Source organism: Diadema antillarum, unplaced genomic scaffold (genome assembly GCF_040938485.1).
Source record: "Diadema antillarum isolate AM-2024a unplaced genomic scaffold, OU_Dant_1.0 scf00000009, whole genome shotgun sequence".
Classification (NCBI taxonomy): Eukaryota; Metazoa; Echinodermata; class Echinoidea; order Diadematoida; family Diadematidae; genus Diadema; species Diadema antillarum.
This window is the reverse complement of record NW_027270898.1, coordinates 641653-666506: the sequence shown is the minus strand read 5'-3', so window position 1 is coordinate 666506 and position 24854 is coordinate 641653. Positions and strand designations below refer to the sequence as shown.

At 40.5% G+C, this 24854-nt stretch overlaps 1 protein-coding gene across 1 annotated transcript; it reads right to left on the bottom strand.

Moving 5' to 3' along the window:
- Window positions 1-439: 439 nt before the first annotated feature.
- Window positions 440-23072, bottom strand: LOC139719826 (polyadenylate-binding protein 4-like). Its single transcript, XM_071631216.1, has 12 exons — window positions 22523-23072; window positions 19067-19260; window positions 18422-18540; window positions 17618-17852; window positions 17112-17228; window positions 16323-16439; window positions 15534-15743; window positions 14661-14811; window positions 13958-14107; window positions 3838-3962; window positions 3149-3379; window positions 440-2222 (listed from the first exon to the last, which is right to left on the bottom strand). The coding sequence occupies exons 1-12, from the start codon at window positions 22713-22715 to the stop codon at window positions 2148-2150; spliced, it is 1917 nt and encodes a 638-aa protein (XP_071487317.1). The 5' UTR covers window positions 22716-23072; the 3' UTR covers window positions 440-2147.
- Between the last annotated feature and the right edge of the window lie 1782 nt (window positions 23073-24854).

The window sequence follows — 24854 nt, the reverse complement described above, 5'->3', positions numbered from 1 at the left end:
TGTAATAACATATAGAGTGTGTGGCAAGAATGTATATAGAAATGTTTGTAAGTTTTGATGAACTTTCTTCACAAAATATACATGATGGACACACATGCAGTGCATGGGTCTGCAAATTTAGCCTAGTAATGTACTGGAATTTACGGTGAGCCCCGAAAAAAATTCAATTCAAAATCTAACGGTCAATAAAAATGTACTAAATGTTACCTTCCACTTTCAATACTTTATGGGAGTTTCTAACATGATAATCTCTTCAACATACCACTGTATTTATACAACTCTTCATTTAAGGCATGCAAATGGGATTCCCTACCTTTGAGATATATATACATTTTCAGTTAACTGTATCAATTAAAGTTGCCCTGATCACAGAATACACTTCCATTCAAGTCTTACAACAATTAAACTGAAAGACGATCAAAACACACAAGACGCTTAATTAGAGTAAGAACCAAAGGTTTTATTTTTGAAATTTTTTATGAAACACACAACTGGCCTGAAAGGTACAATCTCGGTCTAGAGCAAATCACCAAGAATTGTTCAGCAGGCGCCTTGGCATGCATTTGAACTTAAAAATCATGAGGCTTGTACAGTGTGAGATTACAGACGTCTGCATATGAAGACAACTGAAATGAACTCATGCACAGTAAAACAAAGCAAAATTCATTGTTTTCCACAAATATCAGGTTAAGTTCTTGAAGATTTTCTCACTAACCAAATTGTACCTACACCTGCAGTAGTAATTGCCATAAAAATGAAACCCAGAAGGTGTTTCAGTGATTTTTTTTTCAACTTTTGATTTTTTTTTTTTTTTGGTTGTTGTTGGCTATATGACTGTTGACATAGATGTTTGCTGTGGTGTATCTTTTGGCCACCATTATAACATCAGGTGGTACATCGAATTAATGATGTTATGCGCTAGGCTTTAAGTACTATCAAGGTTTGAAATATAGTACAAATTATCAGATGGAAAGAAAAATAAAGAATAAAGAAAAATGCAAACATGCAAAGATTCACATTTTGTAAAGTTCATGAAAGCAAGAAAATCAAAGGGGGAAAAAAACATGTAAGAAAGGCACTTTTATACATTCTGTACCACATGCAATTGATGCAAATGCATCAGAAAACTTTGCCTTTAACCAAACCGAAAAGTAACTGAAGAAAGAAATACAGGACGAAATTGCTTGCTTCAACAATCTAAATCTACTGATATATGCAACATATGTAATTTGTTTTCTCATAAAGATAATAAAAAATTTGAATAAAACAAACCTTTCAAAAACAAAAGTATACACCACACGACAAAATTCATCAGTCATATTTGAAGCAATTTTTTTTCTGTAAGTCAGTTTTGCATTTTTTTTAAAGTTTTTCTTTTTTTTGTCTCTCACTTTCATGCAAACAACATGAAATACTTCAATACATAAGTTACATACTATCTCCCCTCTCCATGTAAAATTTTCAGTGTTTTTCGATTTTTTTATTTTTTCTGACATTTTTTACACATTTAAAGTTAGGAGCAACATCTTATGCGTTCTTTTTCATTCATAGACAAGTACTAAGTCCGTTGGTTTTTTTTCTCTTTTTAATTTAGCTAGACCCGTGTTTTTTCATTCTTTTTTTTTCTTTTTTGCAATTTTTGTGAAACTTTGCACCTGTCTGAGGCACAATAACTTTTGCTTTTTTTTTCTTTTCATTTTTATATGAAAATATGGTTTTACTTTAAATAACCAAATTGCTGGTTAATCACCATCAGTGCCATTATCACCTTTAAATGACGAGTACTCAAATTGGGTAGGTAATTCTGAGTGCAACCAAACTTATGGGAGGGCACCAAAACGAGCAGTAAGTCATCACATTTAATGGCTTGCTCCATGGCCACTTGTTAACTGCTACAAATTCCTTCTCAAGCTATGAAAATAGGGTTTGGCGTTTCCAAATATGACCTACGCGGGGGAAAATCCGGTACATCTTTTTCCCCGCAAACGGCCAGGGTTTTGCACTGGCCATCTAGTACCAATGCCTTGTTAACTGTGATTGCTATTTCAGACTGAGCGAGGAATAAAGACTACTGAAGGCAGGACACAACTGGAGGTGGGGTTGGGGTACTTTTATGGTGCTGGGGTGAAGGGTGTGAGGTGAGGTGATTACTGGGCAGCCACCACATTGGCCTTGGATCCTTCCTTCTGGTGGTTCATGAGTACCTGCACTGCCTCTTCAACCTGTGATAGAACAAGAGTGGGAGACAGAAGGAGAGAAAGATAGTATGTCAGTGATTCACCAATGCTCTCTCTACCAAATAGTCCAGCTTCCACAATTTTATTCTCACACAGAACTACGCATGTCTCACTTTATTCATCAGTTAACTCAGGTGGAGTGCCTAGTAACTTTACAGACGTGTAGCATGGGGATATCACGTGACAGGAAGCTGGCCTTGCTCGGACAAATATTAGAAAATCCCCTCACCGAACTGTGTAGAGCTTCATATGCAGCACACATGTAACCAAAGAATCTTGTTTTGAGCTTAATGACTCGTGTTTAATGTTGCGGGTGCGGGTATGCTTTGGTACACATATTTGCTGATAGGCAATTCTATTCCAGCAGGTCTGCACAAGTGATGGTTTTCAAATGTTCCCAAATGGGCAGCGAGTGAAGATCAATTCTATGAGGCAAACCTTGTCTCCCCACACTACTTTGTCCGTAAGACTCAAACTGGTCAGAGCATGACTTGCCGTATTGTAAAGAAAAGTAAAATACCTTCATCATTTTGCGTGTGTGCTTGATTGATCAAATTAATGAAATTTCATTTCCAGCATGAACTGGAGTGAATGAGGGAAGGTGACAAAAGCTATGTGCTGATCAGTGTTGGATTGAACCATCAAAATACATTCAGACGGCAATTCCTTGGTCATCACATCAACACGTCATTTCACTTCCAGCATGTGAATGTATACATATCATAGACTTTCAAGCTTGTCCAATCCACACTGACATATATGTAATTTGTAGCACTACTGTATGCTACAAAATAATTGACGACAAATCACAGCTGCTCCTACAACACAGCCTTCCATTATGCCTAAGTAAGAATCTCTCATCAACAAAAGTTTGTAATGTAGCAAAGTGCGGCCTGAGGGCTGCCACATACCTTTTTCTCGAGGGACTCGCGCGACTCCAACATGTGGAGCAGCTCGGTGTTGTCGATTTCCAGCAGCATGCCAGTGATCTTGCCGGCAAGCTCCTTGTGCGTCTCTGCGATGATGGAGAACAGACGCTCTCCCAACATCTGCTTCTGCTCCTGGGGAGGGGCTGAGGCCAACATCTGAGGGGTCAGCGGCTCCTGGCCAGGGACGTGGAGGGCCTGCACTGGCTGAGTCTCCTGCACAGGGGAAAGGGTGCATAATTTTTTAGTCATTTTCAGGTCAAGGGGCAAGGACCCCAAACCCATTTTCAGAGGGGCATGGTAACAGCACAGCTAATCGAAGTAGATTTTTTTGAAACCTCTCTTTACAAGACATCAGAGGAAAATATTAACTACAGTTCAGCACTCTAATATCATACACAATAAAAAAGATAACAAATGGGTATAAGAGCATTATTAACTTCCTCGGATCACATTACATCTCCACAAACAGAAAGGGAGAAATCACACAAATCTACAGTGAAAACTCAATGGGGCATTTGATGAAAACGGCACCATTCCTTATCTTAAAGAGTTACTTTATTTTATGATTTGACGTTTCAGTATCAAATTCAATTACTGCCGAGGCATACACAACCACTTGATTGGTATCAAGTCACACTGCATCCATTCCTAATCTCACAAAGGGTACTCACTGCTGGCATTTGTCCTGGCATGCCTGCCCGGGCCACAGGGTACTTGGTGTACTGCTTTGCACTGACTGCAGTCAGCTGGGCGTTACCCCCAAGGCGCATCTGTTGCTGGGTGGGTGCAGCCATGGCTGTGGAATACACACACACACAAAAAAAAAATTACCTTTAGAGCAAATTCCAGCAACCACCAAGTAGAAAAAGAAGTTTATCCAAGATGAAGTACACTGCTTGTTTGCTTCAACATTATTCAGGCATGGACAGCTACGGCATTGGAATATGATGGCACTGTTATTCTTAGAGCACACTTAATGTAGGATGTGTTTTTGTAAAGACTAGATGGTGGGATAAATGGCTTGCCTTAAAGGGGAAGGCTAGTAACTGATCAGTGGGAATCAGTGGAAATGCTGGAAGATGATTGTTCCAATCCTTATGGGATTCATTCAAGAGTTCATTGTATATCTATTGTTGTGTGAAAATGATTTGCTTCAGAACGGTCTCATATTCAAGTAATGTGCAGATTAATGCTCCGTCACTGACCAGGGACGCTAACCTGGAAGCATTAAACTGCACATTACTTGAATATGAGACCATTCTGAAGCAAATCATTTTCACACAACAATAGATATACAATGAACTCTTGAATGAATCCCATAAGAATTGGAACAATCATCTCCCAGCATTTCCACTGATTCCAACTGATCAGTTACTAGCCTTCCCCTTGCCTTAACTGCTGAGGAAGTGAACTGGACTGAATGAGGGAAGGTGACAAAAGCTATGTGCTGATCAGTGTTGGATTGAACCATCAAAATACATTCAGACGGCAATTCCTTGGTCATCACATCAACACGTCACTTCAGTGAGATCAATGCAAGTACAGTCAACTTCAGCCAAGTCAATCTCACATGAGTTGAAAAATTGGCGAGTTTAAAGAAAATTTCATCCCACCCCCCATGGATATAAAAGTGTTGATTATATTGTGTAAGTCACAATTCAATTGACTGTATGAACATAGGCTACCATAACTGGATCATATCTCCAGTATAGCCAGTTCACTGATTCATATGGTTCTCATATACAGTGCACTCCCATTATAATGAACAAGGTTAGGGAAGGGATATTTATTCTCACTAGCGTTCTACCGCGGGATCCCGCAAATTTGCGGTAGGACGATTTGCCGAACGCGTAATACGCGCTGAACGTTTTTTTCTACGCGCAGCGGCAGGGGAAAAAAATCGTGCGGAGGAACGCGGTAGGACGCTGATCGTCCTGCCGCGGTAGGACGGGCATGATTCATTCTTCGTGTGCACGCAACTACGGGCAGATACTGAAGTGGTGCACGCACATCCTTTCCCCGTCGATCGGATCATATCTCTGTGGCACAACCTTTCTAACGTTTGATGCATGCACGATACACTCGTTACATGATTGTATCATGTTGTAGTGTATTTGGGCGGCTCGTGTGTTTCACGCGGGGTTTCAATAGTAACGGTGTGTTTCAATTTTTGAGTTCTCACGATCGTATTAATAAACATTATACACTTTCTTTCGATCTCAACATCAGCAAAACTGCGTTTGACTTGTTTGCACTTTACGAATTCTTTGAGCTCTGTCACAGCACGATCATGACAAATTTTTGTCAAATTCTTTCGAAATCATGCTCAGCAAAACTGCGTGTGATTTGTCTACAAATATACAATCTAGCAAATTCTTTGGGCTCTCTCCAGCACGATCATGACTTTTTTTTGTCTAATTTTATCTTTTTAAAGTTTTTGTTCGATCTCACTTTCAGGAAAATTGCGAGTAAATCTTTTTTCTTTGAGTTTGTACAGTACGATCATGACATGTGAAGCAATCTATCACACACTTTCTCATACTAGTAGTAAAGTTGGGCAAGCGTTTTGGAACAAGAAAAAAAAAAATGCTTGACCGAATCGGGCAAGCAAATTATTTTGAAGTCATCCTTTTCCCCCACATTTTCCCTGAGCTCCAATATCAATAAACCTATAAAAATCGAGCATACGGAAGCCCTAAACTAACGACTGTCTAGCGCTGCTACGCAGTTTCAACAACTTTCTAACACTTACTTTTCGATGAAACACGAACACTCGAGAGATCGCTATGATCGGAAGTACGAGTAGTTATACAATGTACTTGAATATTCCATGACAATTTGTTTGTGAATAGTATTCCGTAGTGACAAAGCCCAATATTTTGGCAGTAAAAGTAACCACCAGCAGAGGACTGGCGTTTTCTGCTCGCCGTAAGTTGTTTGCAGGTGAGTATAGGTGACCCCCCTCGTAAACAGCCATACAGTAACTGTTTGTGCACCACGTGTCTGTAGAGCACGCAGCGAAGTCGGAGAAACAAAACAGAACGCAGTCACGTAGACAAAGTTGTGAACACCAACTTGACCGAGAAGGAAAACATGAAAAATCCCACGATGGCAAGGTGCCAGACTTGGGGAAGGGTGGGGCGGTAGAATAGAGAGCATTCAACAAAGGAAACCGCGCGCACTGGTGCATTCCTGGAGGTTATAAACAGTCTTGAGCCTGGGGGACCCGGGATGGACAGGTAAGGAAAGCAAGTCGAAGACCGAGGGCGAAGACCAAGGATGTCAAACATTTAATACGATTCGTTATCACAGGCTACTAGTATTTTTTTCTTTTTCCTGTCATTTCTTATCTGTATGATCTTTCATTTATCGGTAAAAAGAAAAACAGTAATTGATGTCAGGATTCAAATAACTTGTTTTTTTGTGTGCCTTATTTTCTTTTCTACTAAATTATATCTTACCTGAATTATCACCACTGATCGGGGGAAAACAACAGTAACTGTTCGTTTCTCACAGTTCACAATCCGAAGTTTTTTGTTTTGTTTTTGTTTTGTTTTATTATAAAGAAAAAAAAAATGAAAGAGAGAAAAAAAGTTTCGGTATCCGAAGGTTCGCTTTACCAAATATGAAAAAAGAAGAAGAAAAGTTAAGTAATTTTGAAGGTTTGTTGATTCGAAAGCGAAACACAATGTGTAATTCTGAAGATTCCGCATTCCCGAAACTAATAGGCCATAAGTTTCGTACCACGCAGACCTATATACATGAGAGTTCGTTCTAAGATTAACAAACTTTTTCTCAGATTTACAAACCCTGGGGATAATGTCACATTAATATTCGTATTAACGAATCCTTACACGTTCTTTAACAAACATCTGGAGATTTTGCGTGTTTCAGATTCGAAATAACGGGGTCATCCTACGAGACCGACACCCACGACTCATACAGCCCACGAGTTCGACATTGAAAACAGGTCTATGAGTCATACAGGTCACGAGTCATAGAGCCCACGAGTTCGACGCTAGGCAAATGAAGTTCATGAGTTCGACACTCGGTAAAAACGGCTCACGAGTTCGACATAGATAAAAACAGCCCACGAGTTCGATGGATATACAACACGGGATTTAATGTGTCGGTCTCGTAGGCCTTTTTTGCTGTAAGTTCCTCGAGTTCGTCTCGGCACTTATAACCTCCCTCAATGGCATTTCAAACCCTTCGGATGGAACATTCGGTATTTTCCCTCCCCCGCCAGTGGACATCATCTATGTCGAACTCAGGGCTGTATGACTCGTGAGGTGTATGACTCCTGTAATGGACTGTATTGTTATATGTAAATATGACTCGTGGGTGTCGGTATCGTGACGTACATGCACCCGAAATAACGAAACATCAGAAAATAAAATATAATAATAAAAAAAGAAATAAATATATTAAAAAATGAGAGGAAGAAAGGATCGAAGGTTCGTTCATTTGATAACGAAAATTGATTCGCCTTTACTGCAAGTTCGTTTATCAGAAAAAGTTTCGTACGACGTGATTCATTCTCTGATCAACAAATCTTATTTCATTTCCAGAGAAACGAAACTTCGGAATAATGCCACTAGTCGGATAAACGAACCTTGCTGATTATTTTCGGATTGACAAACTTCTATAGTCGGCAGTGGGAATCTGCGTGTATCGGATTTGCAATAACGAACCATCGGCATAACGAACCTCCTTCTTCTTCTTCTTTTTTTTGTCGGAAAATGAACACCACGCCTAGAAATCATCGATAGTGTCGATTAAGAATGAAACTGATTTCTTATACTTCAAAGATTATTCTTTTCTGAACTTTCTCCCAATGCCCGAATAAAAAGAGTTGTTTTAGAGCGTGTTGCTCTGAAAGTGCTTTATTCCAAAGGTTCGTGAATCCGAAAATGATGAATGATATGGCCTATTAAATTCTCCGAAGGTTTGTCAATCCGAAATGAAGGTTCGATTTTCTGATGGTTCGTTTGGTAGTTCATAATATATATATATATATATATATATATATATATATATATATAAGGGTACTGTTCGTTATTCCGAAGGTTCGTTAATTTGGACATTTGTGGCGTTATTTCGAAGGTTCGGTAATCCAAAAATGAAATAGGGTTCGTTATTCCGAAGGTCCGTTGATCCGAAAATGAAATAGGGTCCGTAACGAACCTTCGGAATAACGAGCTTTTATTTCATTTTCGGATTAACGAACCTTATTTCATTTTCGGATTAATGAACCTTCGGAAGAACGAACCTTTGGAATAACGAATCTTCGGAACAACGAATCTTCGGATTAAAGAACCTTCGGAAAACGAATTGTAACCATAATCTTTATGTTGAAAAAATGGTGTTATGTTGAGGCGCATGTAAACACATAATTACAAACACAAGAACACACGATTCACAAACTGGAATACAATCGTAATCTCTATTTGTGGAATTGATGAAAATGAAAAAGGGTTCGTTAATCCGAACATTTGTGGCGGTATTACGAAGGTTCGTTATTCCGAAGGTTCGTTAATCCGAAAATGAAATAGGGTTCGTTGTTCTGAATGTCCGTTTATCCGAAAATGAAATTCCTTCGGGATAACGAGCTTTGTTTTATTTTCTGAAACGAACCTTCGGACTAAAGAACCTTCGGAATAACGAACTACAGTCGGCAGGCGTAAATTCACACACGAATACACAATATACACCAAGAGACGAACTGGAATATAATCGTAATCTGAATATGTGGAATTGATTTTATCATTTTCATTTTTTCTGCTTCTTGTATATATAGGTTACTTCATTATTCCACACTTGGGTGCGAAGGTATAAGGTGAGGGGTACCGAGTGGTCAAGTGTCGGGGTCATCCAACGAGACATTGGACATTGGAGTAGTGCATACAGATGAGGCTTATAAATAATATGTCTTACGGTATTTTTTGAAAAAGTGGAACTTCCAGACTTTTATTTCATATTTATGTATTTATTTATTTACAACGTATTTATTTTTTGGGGGTGGCGTATAATGTATACGCACCCTACTTCCACCCCCGCTACAGGCCTGCTGATCCTGATCATCCTCTTTGAAATAATGGGCTGCGTGTTCCCCTTGTCATATCAGCCCCTTCTCATCATCATATAACGATGACCCCCCCCCCCCCCCCCCCCCCCCCCCCCGTCTTCGCCGCAGGTTATTCACTGCTGTATAAGTTTATTTTAATTTGATTAAATGAGTGGTGTAATATATTGGGTGATTTTTTTTTTCATAGCAATATACTCACAAACAACCTTTATGAAATGTTGAAGAACATAATACAATTCTACTCTCTAACAAAAATCGAGTGAAAATATTCACTCCTAAAAGAGTGAATAAAAAAAAGAGTGAATTTTGAGTGAAAATGTTCATTTTCACTCATTTTGGAGTGACCTCAGGGATCACTCGAAGATTTTGGAGTGATCCCTGACGTCACTCTAAAACGAGTGAAAATGAACATTTTCACTCTAAATTCACTCTTTTTTGTATTCACTCTTTTAGGAGTGAATATTTTCACTCGATTTTTTTTTAGAGAGTAAGAGGAATTGAACATTCATTTGAGGAAAATCTGTTTTGAAATGGCTGATATAAAAACAGTGTAAAACAAACGATCGTCAAAGTGGGTCTAACTTTTATTGAACTGCTTTATTCCACCTCCCTGATATCTCAGCCATTTAGAAAACAATTTTCATCAATAAACTTTGAATTCCTCGTAGAATTATATGTTCTCTATTATTTCATTAGAGATGTCTCATCTAAAAGAAAAAAAAACATCTAGTCCCATCTCAAACAAAACTGTACCATCCCTTCATCGAACCTTTCCCTGTGGAATAATGAACTGTCGGAAAACTCCACAAAGAGTCCGAATAGAATTCCGCAAAATACTAGTACGTGGTGGCCATATTTTACTCTTTTTTTACAGACCGATCTGCAATTCCAAACGGTAAAAACAAATGCCAGTCCCTTCCAGTCAAAATGGGATGATGTTCGTTATTCCGAAGGTTCGTAATTCAAAACAAATTTTCATCAAATACAACTTTGAATTCCTCACAGAATTATGTGCTCGTAAGCAGAAATTAGTAGGGACGTACTCAGCAGCTCCAAAATTCGTATTTTGCCCTAAAGAATAAAGATTCCTATGTTCAGCGTTCATTGATTGCTTTATGTTATACCAAGGACGCAATATACTGATCTCCAAAAGCTTCGGAAGGGGGGGGGGGGGGGGAGGTGCGGAAACTCCAACTGCCTTTCAGGGGAGGGGGATACTTTGATTTTCTCAAGCGAGCTTTTGTGAGAGCGAATGCAAAACTTTGTTGGGTATTTTTAATTATCGTTTACTATAAAACATAGACATGCGTGTCAAGCTTTAACTTTAAACATCACCATTTCCGAAGTATATTATTCCAGTTTCTTTTCCCCTAACTATAATCTGAAAGTCTGCCACATGCATGATCGCTAAACGCCACGCTTTGCGTGGATATGCAGAAGTACGAAACGGTTACAGCTCGTTATTCCGAAGGTTCGTTATTCCGAAAGCTCTTTAGTCCGAAGATTCGTTATTCCGAAGGTTCGTTGCTCCGAATTTCATTTTCGGATTAACGAATCTTCGGAATAACGCCACAAAATGTTCGGATTAACGAACCCTTTTTCATTTTCAGATTAACGAGCCTCTAGGTGTAGGGAATTTGCGTGTTTCGGATTAACGAACCTTCGGAATAACGAACCTTCGGAATAACGAACAGTACTCTCTAAAAAAATCGAGTGAAAATTTTCACTCTAAAAAGAGTTAATACAAAAAAGAGTGAATTTCGAGTGAAATTGGAGTGAATTTTGAGTGAAAATGCTTATTTTCACTCATTTTGGAGTGACGTCAGGGATCACTCCAAAATCTTCGAGCGTTGCGGTCTGACTGAAAGGCTATACACAATCATGATGTGTTAGAATCATGATCTTTGCCAATTACAAGCTGATCGTTGCTCGATCGATATTTCCAGGCTATGTAATACGCTGTTTATTACCAGAAGTGCGCGCATTCTTTCGTCTAGCACCTGGAGTCTGGCAACTGTTTTTGTGGAAATGTCCACAAGTGTGTGTGTGTTTGGGGGGGGGGGGGCGGGTGTCAAGTTTCTTCTATCCGAAGAGACTGCATACGCACAATCAGCTCTTCGCTTTTATTTTACTGTCAATGTTTTTCCCCTTATTCTTTGCTGGTAATAGCATTGATTTCGTAATTTAACCGAAAATAAAAAAGGTCAAACGGTTGGTTATTCGGCAATTCCATCCAAGTTGTAAGTTAGTTTATCATAAAGAGCAATACGTACTAGTATTTGACAATTACAACAGTGAAAGAAATTATCAAATTTGATCCTGAAATTTGATCCTAATGGCGATGTAGAAGAGAGGGAAACGTGGCAGATGGAAGGATTTTTTTTTTTATCATTGAATTTTAAGAAAATTACAGATCACCAGTATATTTCATTTCGTCAAAACTATATCGTGTTTTTGTGTTTATGCCAGTGCGTGTATGTGGGCATATGTTTACTTGCGTGTTTTAATTCAACTCTCATCGTGTAATATCCCATAATTATAATTACAGCAATCTGCGCATCCCGAGAAAAAAAAACTGAAAGATGTAGCATCTCCTTGCTCAAAGTCTTGCACTACGCCTCCCCCTCCACCACCCCCACCCCTCGAAAACCAGCCTAACATAGTGTGTGTGAAAACACCGCTGTGCTTCTCAAAAAAAAAATAATAATAATAAATAGAGAAGAAAACAACTGTACATTTCGCGTCGTAACGTGTTGATTGCACGTCGGTCTCCCACCACTCAAAGAACATCTTACATGACACCGTGGGAGCTGAACATGAAAGTTGCGTTCTTCCGGGGCGACCACTCACGCACATGTTGAATGACAGCACGTGGTTTTATATTGCGCACCTCGCATTGGACACATACTGAGTAGACATCTTCTGCAATAGACTGTTCACAGATTCTTGCAGACTGACTTGATTACAGTTGTTCTCATCAACTAGTGTAGTGTACGCGTTTCTCTTCATATTGTTATATTATGCTGTTAATAGCCTGCAGGGAAAACAACAGCGTGTTTGAAATGGAATTGTTGGGAATATATCGCAGGTTACTACTGATTTGAGAAGAATTTGCTTTCCTGTCTTCCAAAGTGGTATGTACAGGCAATCTCCCCGAAAAGCCTAACCAATTTAACGGAAAATCCAGCGGTTTTCTTGGGATTGCAACGGTATTTTAGCACCAGCCAATACTCCTGTACTGTAATGATAGGGAGATCAGGAACGAAATTGCACATCGTTTAATACAACCTTGGGCGTCCTTACTTACACACGGAATGAGTTGCCCGTCGAGGCGTGGTAAATATTCTGTAGGTGTATGTACCATTATATACCAGATTAAGAACTAATTTCCGTAAAACAGTATCCCGACAGTGAAAAGAACTGCCGTGTCGGTAAAATAATGTCAATGTGACGATCAAGCTGTAATAACAATGTACAAAATACAATCTACAAACTAAAAGAAAGACATATTACATTCGTTCATCAGAAGTGAAATTCATCCACCAAAATTTACGTCTAAAGGCGAGTCTAAGCAAGGTGTGTGACCGTGGCACATGCCGTATGTAAATAATCATAACAGTTATCAAAATGCAGCTTCACGATGTCCTTTTTGTGACTTGTGTTTTGTTTTGTCGGTTTTTTTGTTTGTTTTTTTCTTAACAAAGTAGCTTCGATATTTGAAGCTCACTTTTCCCATTGGCATTTTAACATGTCAAACGTTGCACTCTCGCTATTCAATTGCCTGACAAAGGATACTAGGAGTCACGTGTAGATATTTTTTTCAGTGATTTCGTTCATTTATATCAACACAAGACTCGCGAATTGTCATGTCACATTATATAGCTCATTTCACTGTCGTTAAATCAGGATTCAGGTACTACTAGTAGACCTACTTAATCATAATCACTTCATCCTTGAATGTAAATTAGGGCCTACACTTTTTTTTTTTTGAGTGATCCCGATAGAATAGTGTCTCAGCTTGAAGGTTGCTCGACGATATTTTTCCACCTCATTTGTGATTAAACTGGCATCCACACGGCCACAAACGATTTCAAGCCGTGTAATTCTAGTCTTTACGTTATAAAAATCGCCATACGCATCGTAGTAAACCCAGCTTCTGGCTCTCGTTGGTTGCGTGTGCTGCTCGAATTCTCTCTTCTGTTGATTGGGATCACACGGCGTACGACCAAACCGGGCTCCCACACACACGCACAAAGCATGAGACGTGACCAATACTAGTATGTGGCGGTAGAACGCGGAGGGACGCCAGTCGTCCTACCGCGGTAGGACGATTTCTCTCTTACAGAAAAAAATCACCAGCGCGCACATCATGTCAGATGCGCCTATATACGCGTAAAATCGTCCTCGAGCGTTCCATGCGTCCTCCTGCGGTAGAACGCTAGTGAGAATAAATATCCCTTCCCTTATAACGAAATACTGGTTACAAGGCCGCAACATTATCGGCTCTGTTTTATGTTTTTTTTCTGTTTACTTGTTCGGTTATAACGAAATATTGATATAACAAAAGAAAACTGCCAATCCCGAGGACTTCGTTATAACGGGAGTCTACTTTACTACAGATATCGAAATCAAGGGATTGCGCATACACATGGTAAGCTCATAATATACTTCAAACTGTGAATTTGATGAAACATTGACAATACCTCCAACACGCTGTCCAGCGGGTGCGGTCTGAACAGGGAGACGGGCAGCTGGCATGGGTTGGCGCACTTGGGCAGTGGCTGTCGCCGAGCGTGGTGCACCAAACTGACCACGCGCTGCACCAGGCATTGCCTGGAAGCTGGCCTGTCCGGCTGTGAAAAATCAAATCACCACTAGGATTACCTTTGTGATAGATAATGAGGCTAGAATGGGATGGACATTTTCATTCTTTGTATCAATCATTTGACAATCATTCTGCAATTTACTTAATATCAGGGGCAACTTCCTGTTCAAGATTGTTCATTCTTTAAATCAAGCACTTTTTGACAATCTTTCTGCAATTTGCCAAGTTTTGTGAAATTTTTTGTCCAAGATTTTGCAATTCTTTTTAGAGAATTGAAATGTCTATGCAAATAACATTTATATAAGATTCATAACCTTCACTAGATACAGGGATGTGAAAATTCATATACTGAAAATAATGGCAAAATATCATGTACAAAAGGGCATGTCATATACAGGAAATGAAAATTACACCTTTGGTCGCTCATTAGCATTCTCATCAAACTTAAATATCTTTGACACAAAAACTGCAGCCTTCCTAATACTCTGTGTACAACTAGAATGCTTCGCAACTGCTTCCATGGGAAGGGCTCATGACGAATACTACAGACTTTCATTGAAGAGAGAAGCCACTTCACTCACTCGTTCTGGTCTGCTGAGGCTGCTGACCCCACCTTGGGTGTCTAACCTGGGCCAGCTGGCCGGCTGCTGGGAACATGTTCCTCTGGGCCTGGGGCATGGCTGCATAGTGGTACGCGGCCATGGGGTAGACTGGGTTCACTTGCTGACCCGCCTTTAGTTACAGACAGAAGAGAATACGGCACATTTAATCAGCATGCGTTTTCTACGTCAGAAGAATGTTTTGAGGTTGTGCCAGCTCGAGTCTTGTGGTTCTGCTTTGTAAAAAGCCACAAATCACATTCTTTGCATTTTCTTCACACACCATAAGACTGTCCTCACATATTTTCTCACATGAAGTACAATTTCATGAACACAACAAAATAAAGGCAGATTATGACAGAAATCCTATGTATTCTCCTATCACTCAGACTGCAAAGGCTTACTTGTGATATTGAGGGACTTCAAAAAACATGATCAACACAGGATTGCAACTGGGAAGGAGAGCTTAACAAGCAAGCAATTATAAAAGCAGTTTATAAACATGGTCTTGCAACATGGTTATGGTCAGTACATAAGGAGCATAATCGTGTTGCATTACTTGTTTTTGTTGTGTTTCTAGTATTTGTGGCCACAGTACCTTACAAATACCTCAAATAACATACATCTAGCTGGAGGTTTCATCATTTGGGATCTACATGTAAAACAGCTAAATGACTTCAGTGTGTTTTACTTACTAAATTTCACATTTTATTCAAAAACAAGTGACACTATCACCATACTTCAGAATAAATTCATTGAATGAAAAAACATTGACATCAACATTGTCCATTGTCTTTTGCACGACCCTCCCACATCCCAGATTCTTGCCCAAATTTGCCTCTTATGGCTACATACCCCAACTCTAACTTGGGGCGCAACACGCTGCATGTACTGAGAGGCAAGCTGGGCACGGCGCTCCTCCTTTCGTTGGGCGAGGGCGACATATAGGGGCTTGGCGACAAGGATGCGTCCGTTCATCTCCGTGACGGCCTTGGTGGCTTCCTCTGGTGAGGAGAAACAAACGAAGCCAAAGCCCTTGGAGTTGGCTTTGTCGTCGCTCATGACCTAGTAGGGAAGCAGAGAAGTGTTGTGTCATATTTCTGCCCGAGGTTTGCATAGCTTCTGTGTATGCTACTTTCCTATACTACAGAACATTCAAGCTTACCTCTGGCAAATTTTGGTTTACCTAAAACAAGAATATATTAGCACAAAGCACACCGACTATCCCCTGGGCCTCAATCACTGGATGCTTCTTCGATTTCTGCCCTTTGCTTTTCCTGAGCTCAAACAGGGTATTTTCCTAATTAATCCCACTTCTTGTCTACAAATAACCACTTTCAATATTCCATGTAAACTTGTACTTCTATATTCACAAAGCACACATGTGCAGAATAAGCACCACATTGAACTCAGAGAGAGGGAATATCACAAGGCCCATGGTGCGAGATGTGACTCACAAGTATAGAGATATGTGGACAACTAAAACTTTGTGTAAACACAATTTTCAATGCATTAAGTGCAAATAGGGTGACAATTTCTCTGCTGTTGTCACTGAGCTCAAAGCACAGCAAGGAATGAGCAAAGTTATGCTCTTGATTTCCTCACAGTAGCCTTGTAATACATTTGTCTCCAACTTGGACTCACCTTGGCACTGGTGATGGTGCCAAACCGACTGAACTCTTTTCGGAGCTTCTCGTCGTCGATCTCGTCATCGAGGTTCTTGATGTACAGGTTGACGCCCTGATATCTCGTGCTTCGCTCCTGTTGGAAAACGACACGAGAATGAACCACAAGATTAGAGGAAAAGGTTAGCTATTGTTCACTGGAATGTTTCTCTCAATTTCCCTCTCCTCATTGTATTCCTACTGTCGATTTGGGGACAAACTACTGATCTCAATGTATTTGAGTATAGAACTGAACAAACATGATGAGGGTTGAAGACTGAACACCAAGCAGTGGCAATAGCTGGTTACAGCTTTTAAAATAGTACCTTAGACTGGTGCAACAATATCTCACTAGCACGGTGCTACTTTAAATTGCATTCAAGTGGGATCACAACGATGTCCACACTGTAACACCAGCTCTAGTGAGACAACCTGCCTAGAATGTAACTCTGCACATTGCTTTTGCATCGCTTACCTATTTCTGAATGGGGGGAGGGGTCCATTCTTGATTATAATCATATATGACATTTATATAAACATGCAAGGGATGACTATTACAGGTCTGCAAGATGAAGAAAAAGGGTTACTAGTACTTAGACATATACATAGGCCTTCATGTCGAAAGGTTGATCAGTGTTGGATTGAACCATCAAATATTTTTTCAGACGGCAATTCCTTGGTCATCACGTCAACACAAGGCCTTTCTTTGCACTGACTCAAACAAAGTGGCAACCAACTTGCACTACCCTCTAAAACGGTGTCAACATACCTGTTTCAGTGCCTCAAATCTGGCCTTCAGTTCTGCTGCTCTTTCTGCCTTCTTCTGAGCTCGTCCAGCATAGAGAATCCTTCCATTGATCTCCATACCATTCACCTGTTTCACGCACTACAAAGAGGAAGGGAAGGGAAGAATAATGTCTCAACATTTATCTAATTTACAGTAATGTCAAAAACCTACATGCTTCATTGGGCTAATTCAGGCAAAACTTGGCTAAATGTGGCATCTAAAGATACTCCAGTAGACACCAAATATTGGAAACAATCTAACACAAAGAAACAAGGCATGATAGCTCCTGAACAAATAACAGACGTTTAATCAGGGCCCAGTATGTAACAAGTACCACAACAACATACAGACAGCTCAAATTGCAACATTGCATGTGCTTTCAAATTTAATTTGTTCAGTGAGTCCATTCAACCACAATAAGCAGCTTAAAAAATGAGGGTACCTACAATCAGCAAGTACTGAACGTGCCTGCACATTCATCGTCTTACCTCCTGGGCAGCCTCATGGTTCTCGAAGCTGATGAATCCGAAACCCTTGGTCTTGCCAAACTCGTCATGCATGATCTTGGCCGAGAGGATCTTGCCATACTGAGAGCCAAACTCCATCAACTTCTGGTCATCGACGTCATCCGCCAGGTTCTTCAGGAAGACATTGGTGAACTTTTTCTGCTGGTCCCCCATCTGCATCAGACGCTCCTTGCGGGGGATGAAGTAACCTACATATCTGTAGCCAGCAACAGAGACAAAAAAAAGTGCAGGTGACCTTGCAAGGGAGATTTCACATGAAAGAGATGGATGGCATTATCTCATTGATATGTATATAATGCTCCTCAGTATAACATTGACTTACTCCAAAATTACATCCCTGCTAGATCTCTACGCTTATATAACTCCGGTTCTCTTATAATTCCAAAATTCACTACAATATGTAGCACACATGCCTTTGGCCATGCTGCTCCCACCTTATGGAAAAACTTACCTTCAACCATAAAAAATTGTTCTTCATCAGATGCCTTTAAAAGCAGTCTAAAAACTCACCTGTTTAAGGCCTCCTTTTGATTACTCACTATCTTGAATTTTGTATGCTCTTTACCTCCTTCACTTTCTCTTCCTTCCGCGCCTAGAGCACTCTACAGAGTGGATTTGGCGCTATATAAATCATATCAATTATTATCATTATTAATTCCAGAAGTAACTGAATGTGGCATGCATTCAACACTTTCATACTAACGTATGACCGTTGCGACATCTTTCTAACATTATTTGTCCGAGTTGGACTTGTGAAATACTCACACTTTTTTTCCGTTCAGCAACATGCCATTAACTTTCTCAATGGCTTTGTTTGCTGCCTCCTGGGTCTCAAAATGTACAAATCCATAGCCTTTGTTGGTTCCATTCTCGTCAGTAACGACCTGTATCAAGAGAAGCACATACAAAATACATTTGATATGATCATATAAGATACTTTGGAACTTGCTGTCCATTACAATCATGTTTCAACAGCTTGAGGTTAAGCTATGTAAAGGAAATACTTAGGCACACTGTGAGCAGAGAATATTGTTTATTTCGTTCATCAGTTTGTTTGTTGTTGTTTTACCATGGTGGGGGACAATACATGAAAAATTCAAAGATATCACAATGTGAATGTTTTCATGAAAGTACAGTCTTAAAGTTACAGTGCACATACCATCTATCAACACTCACGAGTTGAAAATACATAGCACAGCATTCTGATAAAAAAACAATGAGAGAAAATATTTACAGAAAAGAAATACAGAAATTTGTAACTACTTTGCTGTTCAAGTTGGAACTTATACAGTGCAGAAAACAAAAAGTGTTATTTTGTGAACATTACTGGCTCAAGTGTCAGTGAGCATGGGAGCCTGTTAAAATACATTTTTGTTGCTAACAAGTTAGACTCTATTGATATTAACTCACCTTACAGGACAATATGTGACCAAAGGCTGAGAATGTGTCGTACATAGCCTTGTTGTCAATGGACTTGTCCAGGTTCTTGATAAACACGTTTCCAACTCCCGATTTCCTGAGTGAGGGATCACGCTGAGACCACATGATGCGAATAGGTCGCCCTTTCAGTGTGTCAAAGTTCATTGTGTCCAAAGCACGCTCAGCTGAGAAGAGAAAATTTGTTAGCTCATAAGAAACATGAACAACAATGACTTAATAGTAAGACAATTTTTTCTACTGAAAAATCACATTGGAAAAGCAATTTTACCTTCCAGCACTGATGAAGTATATGCAACAATCTTTTCCACTAACGTTAGATAACATTGTTCTCGTGCATGCGGTTTGGGAAGTGGCATGGTTATGGGGCATGTACTGTAAAAGTGGATATTTTCGCACTTCGCCGGGTAAGAAGAGTTTCGCATGTTTTTAATTCTGCGGAATCAAGACACCAACAACTGGAACATATGGCACCCAAAAATATTCGCGTGCTTTTATTTTCGCGCTACCTTTTGGTTGCGCGAAATGCGCAAAAATTTTAACACCGCGAAAGTTTCCACTTTTACAGTAGTTTGATTTGTGGTATTTCCAGATGTCTATAGAGGGTGTCTAACTACCGGTTAGTATCTATCGGGGGGCAAAGCATTTCAAGTCTGGTTCACATTCATGTGCATTGGTTGGTCCCACGGCAGATCAGTCAGACCAGGGTTGTTCAATTGCGCAAAAGGGCAACCTATCCTGCTCCCTAACAAGAGTAACATTTGTCATTAGATCAGCATACTTGTGAAATAGGTCCCGCCCACTGCGTGTCCATACTTTAGTACTACGGCGGCTCACCTGTTTATACTTGTGAATTCAGCCCCACCGTGTGGCGTTCATTGGTAGATAACGGTGGGTGGGGCTTTCTTCCACAGTATAATACTTGTGAATGCGGCCTCACCAAACGGCGTTTACACAAGATTAGTAGAACTCTACTTATTTAGTACAGGGTGGGGCCAATTTCCACAGCGTAGCATCTTTCGTCCTCCCTTTCTGAAGTTTCTCCCATTTGTTTTGTTTGGTCTTCACCTTTTTATTCTCAGGACTCTCTCATGTCCCTCGACTAATTTAACAGCCAATTTAACCATAAATACAACCCTACCTAACCCTAACCTAACCTTGCTTGTTAACGCACGGGTGCACGTGCGTGCACTGCAGTGGGGCCGATTTCACGATTTTGCCATTGTTCTACTACATTAGATCATTTAACACTAAAGTGCGGAATAAAGATTCCGCCTTCTGTAAAGATATAACAGAACTCCCTACCAGCCCTATGCCTACAGCTACACCCCCATGTATGGCCCTAACTTGCTAGAAACCATACTTAGTTTCTATGCCTTATGGTTTTTTCCATTTCACGAGAGTCAGACACACAATTGGTCAAGATAAGATTCGTCAAACTGGCTCTGCTGGCAGTCTGTACTAAATTCTTGGATATAAATTTAGATTGTCTAACTGAATATTGGGGCTGCAATTCATACACAATTAGTTAGACGACATGGTTCTGGAAGACGCAGAAAGCTCAGCAGGGATGTCAAGTTCAAAAAATTCTTGTGAGTGAGATTTTCATGACTTGGCATCTCGGCGAGCGAATGTGCGCGCAAGCGAGGGTGTGGGAGGGTTCCCCCCCCCCCCCCCCCCCCCCCCCCCCGGTGGCCTCCCACGGTACGAGCTTTTTCAATTTTTAGCTCTTGATGGTGCGATCAGGTGCATACTTAAGTGACTATTTTTTAGTTTACTTATTTTGAAAGACAAAAGGAAAATATACCTTCAATTGTAACTATCACTTTAATCCTTTCAGTCCGGGAAACCCGCTCATGAGGACCGCCCCCGCGTACGAGGATGGTCCCTCCTCATGAGGACCTCCCCCCTCCTCATGAGGCCCCCCGAGGAACGCCTCATGAGGCCCCCCCTTCACTTCTTATTCATCTCACATCTGACGTATAAATTGTCGCAACTTTGCACGGTGATTTTTTGTTACACACACATGTCCACTATCCATGATGAAAAGAAGAAAAAATCCTGTCTGTTTTTTTTTTTTTTTAATCGAGTTTTAATCACCCGATGCAGAGCGCCCATCAAAACACGGGCGCCAACGCGTTCGCACAATGCAAGACTGCCGCACCTAGCGGCCTGATCCGACTAAATATTTTCGATGCTTTTTTCTGCGGCTCTCACCTCTCCGCGCACGAATCAGCCTCGTGAAGCTGAAGTCTGACATCTTTTTACACAAATTCGTAACGAGAAAAATTAAATCAGTACTGACCTGATCTTGTCCATATATTCCAAATTACTATTCCACACTGATAGAGTAGGTGGGTAGATGACATACTCCAGTTTGTTAGCAAAATAATCACTTTGTAGGTATGACGAGTTCACTTTCTTCGTCAATTCCGCCCACGATTCCGCCGTTTGGGCGCTTTTTCTGGAATCATCCCGCGACGCGACGTACGTCGCATACATCACGCATCCAGCACATACTAAGTACCAGACTGGTATGTGCTGGATGCGTGATGTGATGCGACGTACGTCGCGTCGCGGGATGATTCCAGAGAAAGCGCCCAAACGGTAAGCGGGCGGCGGAATCGTGGGCGGAATTGACGAAGAAAGTGAACTCGTCATACCTACAAAGTGATTATTTTGCTAACAAACTGGAGTATGTCATCTACCCACCTACTCTATCAGTGTGGAATAGTAATTTGGAATATATGGACAAGATCAGGTTAGTACTGGTTTAATTTTTCTCGTTACGAATTTGTGTAAAAAGATGTCAGACTTCAGCTTCACGAGGCTGATTCGTGCGCGGAGAGGTGAGAGCCGCAGAAAAAAGCATCGAAAATATTTAGTCGGATCAGGCCGCTAGGTGCGGCAGTCTTGCATTGTGCGAACGCGTTGGCGCCCGTGTTTTGATGGGCGCTCTGCATCGGGTGATTAAAACTCGATTTAAAAAAAAAAAAACAGACAGGATTTTTTCTTCTTTTCATCATGGATAGTGGACATGTGTGCGTAACAAAAAATCACCGTGCAAAGTTGCGACAATTTATACGTCAGATGTGAGATGAATAAGAAGTGAAGGGGGGGGCCTCATGAGGCGTTCCCCGGGGGGCCTCATGAGGAGGGGGGAGGTCCTCATGAGGAGGGACCATCCTCGTACGCGGGGGCGGTCCTCATGAGCGGGTTTCCCGGACTGCTTTGAGCTATGCTCCTTATCATGGGCCCAAATTGCAGGCTTTGCCCGATGCATAAGAAAAATGGGTGCCATGCGTGAGATCGTGAGACGACCCCTAAATGCTTGAGTCTCACTCAGAATGCGTGAGACTTGGTAGCTCTGGCTTAGTGTAGACTCGCGTACTTCTGAATTCTACGACACGTTACAAAGCAGTGACTCACCATCTGCCGGCTGTTGGAAATTCACGTAGGCATATCCTAGTGAACGGCGTGTGATCATGTCTCGACAGACGCGAATAGACAAGATCGGTCCTGCCGTGGAGAATTTCTCGAAAAGCAAGGCTTCAGTCACATCAGCATGAAGATCCCCAACATAGAGGGAGTTCATTGGGTAATTTTGGCCTGGTTGCTGCATTTTCACTAACTACAAAGGCGTGTGAAGAAATAAAAATGAGAACGTAAAATATGCTGATCGTAGGGCGTATCACAGAACCAGATCGGCGAAGAACTCACGCACACAGTCGGTAGTACGTCACACGGATTGCGAATAGAGCTAGACGAACAATATGGCGAATTCTCTGACGAATCGAGCAGTGGAAGAACGCGAATTTTCGGCAAGAGGATATGAAATCTATCACAGAAGTACACTAAAAATGACAATTTTTATTTTATTTTTGAATTTTGAGATTTTTTTTTGTTTTTTTTTTAATTTTTGAACGCAAAAAATGCAAAAACTGTACGACGACAGCTTTCTTGCTCCTAATCGCTCTACTTGTGTAGACGAAGAGGATTTGCCATGCGGCGTAATTCGAACGGACAGTCGAACATCTTTAAATGCCATTGAAAAATATCGATCCGCGCAGGAGGAAGAAATATAGTCCCTAAAATACTAGTATCAATCTTCTACCATCAACTACTTTCACAACTTTAAAATCATGAATTTGTATTTTCGTACGAAGTTATAAGTAGAAATGTATCTCAACTTGATAATAGTGCAGAAAAATAAAAAACAACATAAGAATTCTCGTATGGGCGGGTTCAGTGTCCATGAGTCGGTCACACTAAAATTCGCCCTAAGGCTGTATAGTTGTACCTCCGATGTATACAACTTGTATACTTCTGCTGTTCGATGTTGAATATTTCTAGCCATTAGTTAGAATCATCATAACCCGGTCAAGTCACACTATACTGTACTAGCACATGTACCTCATGGTATTATCTCCTTGGTACGCAAAGGTATTAGGAACTAGGCATGTCCGCAATGGAATGTCCCTTTAAACCCACTTCCACATACATAGTCAGTCACTTTCTTTTTTATGTTACACTGGCCCCTATACAAGTATAGGAACACAAGGCCTATAAAATCTACTTCCATCAGGTATAAAGGAGATGTTTCAAAAAGCAAATGGATTGGAAATACCCCTGACACCATAGGAATGGCAACTACGTGGTAAACCACATCAATTACATCACTCTGTGGCCCATGTAAAGAATTAAGACCCCTGGATGACGCAATATATGCAATGGAAGCAGGGAGGTAACGATTGTACAAGTATATAGACTTGAGGGGAAACTGCAATGACTGCATCATGTTCATAGTGAGCCATCTCCCAGCACGATTTCACCACAATTCATGATGTGTGGACCCTCGGGCATATTACAAGTCAACAGCTCATTCTGATGTTTGATCAATATTTGAAATATATATTAACATATCATACTATATGTTTATCATTAAATATACATGAACTTCGAATATGATAAATAATATGATCATAAAATTTATGAATCATTTATATTGCATACCGTACTACAGTTGTATATAACATATAGGAAACTAAACACACACATACACTTACAACAGAATCAAAGTTCTTGCTGACTAGATATCCTGCATTTTTTATTGTACATGTGTCATCTCTCACTTACTCACTACACACATACATTTATGTACATAGGATGGTTTTTTTTTTTCGTCCTGTGGGCGTCTTGTGCAATGGTATTATAGTGAGGTCATGCAGCCTCCTGCCTCAGCTATAAAATTAAGAACTATAAATACTCACAAAGTAATCATATCATTTTCTCTGTGGTGATATTCTGCTGTAAAATTATAAACCCAGAATACAATACGCAATGGCTTCTTGATGGCGGATACAGTAATACACCCGAATATCAAAGATGTCATATGAACGTGAAAAGCGAAAATGTTGACGCTGGTCACGGGACAGTACTAGTAGCATGCGCCACTGCATGCGCCAGTTGGTCGAGGACTATAATACTAATTGGGGCGAATTGTTTGGGGCCGAATCACAATTTTGTCGAATTGCACGCGACCTGACTTGATACGTATGGTCCTGCGTTCATTCATGCACGTCGTCATTGATCCACGAGGGTGGGCGGTGAAGCGGATGGTTGAGTCATGTACGCATATATGAAGAAGTTCGCACCGGATAAATTGCTGCTGCGGCACTATTTCGCAATACATATTACTGAGTATAAAATGTACATGTACATTTAAAATTTACATTCATAATGGAAAAAGCATTATGTTCCG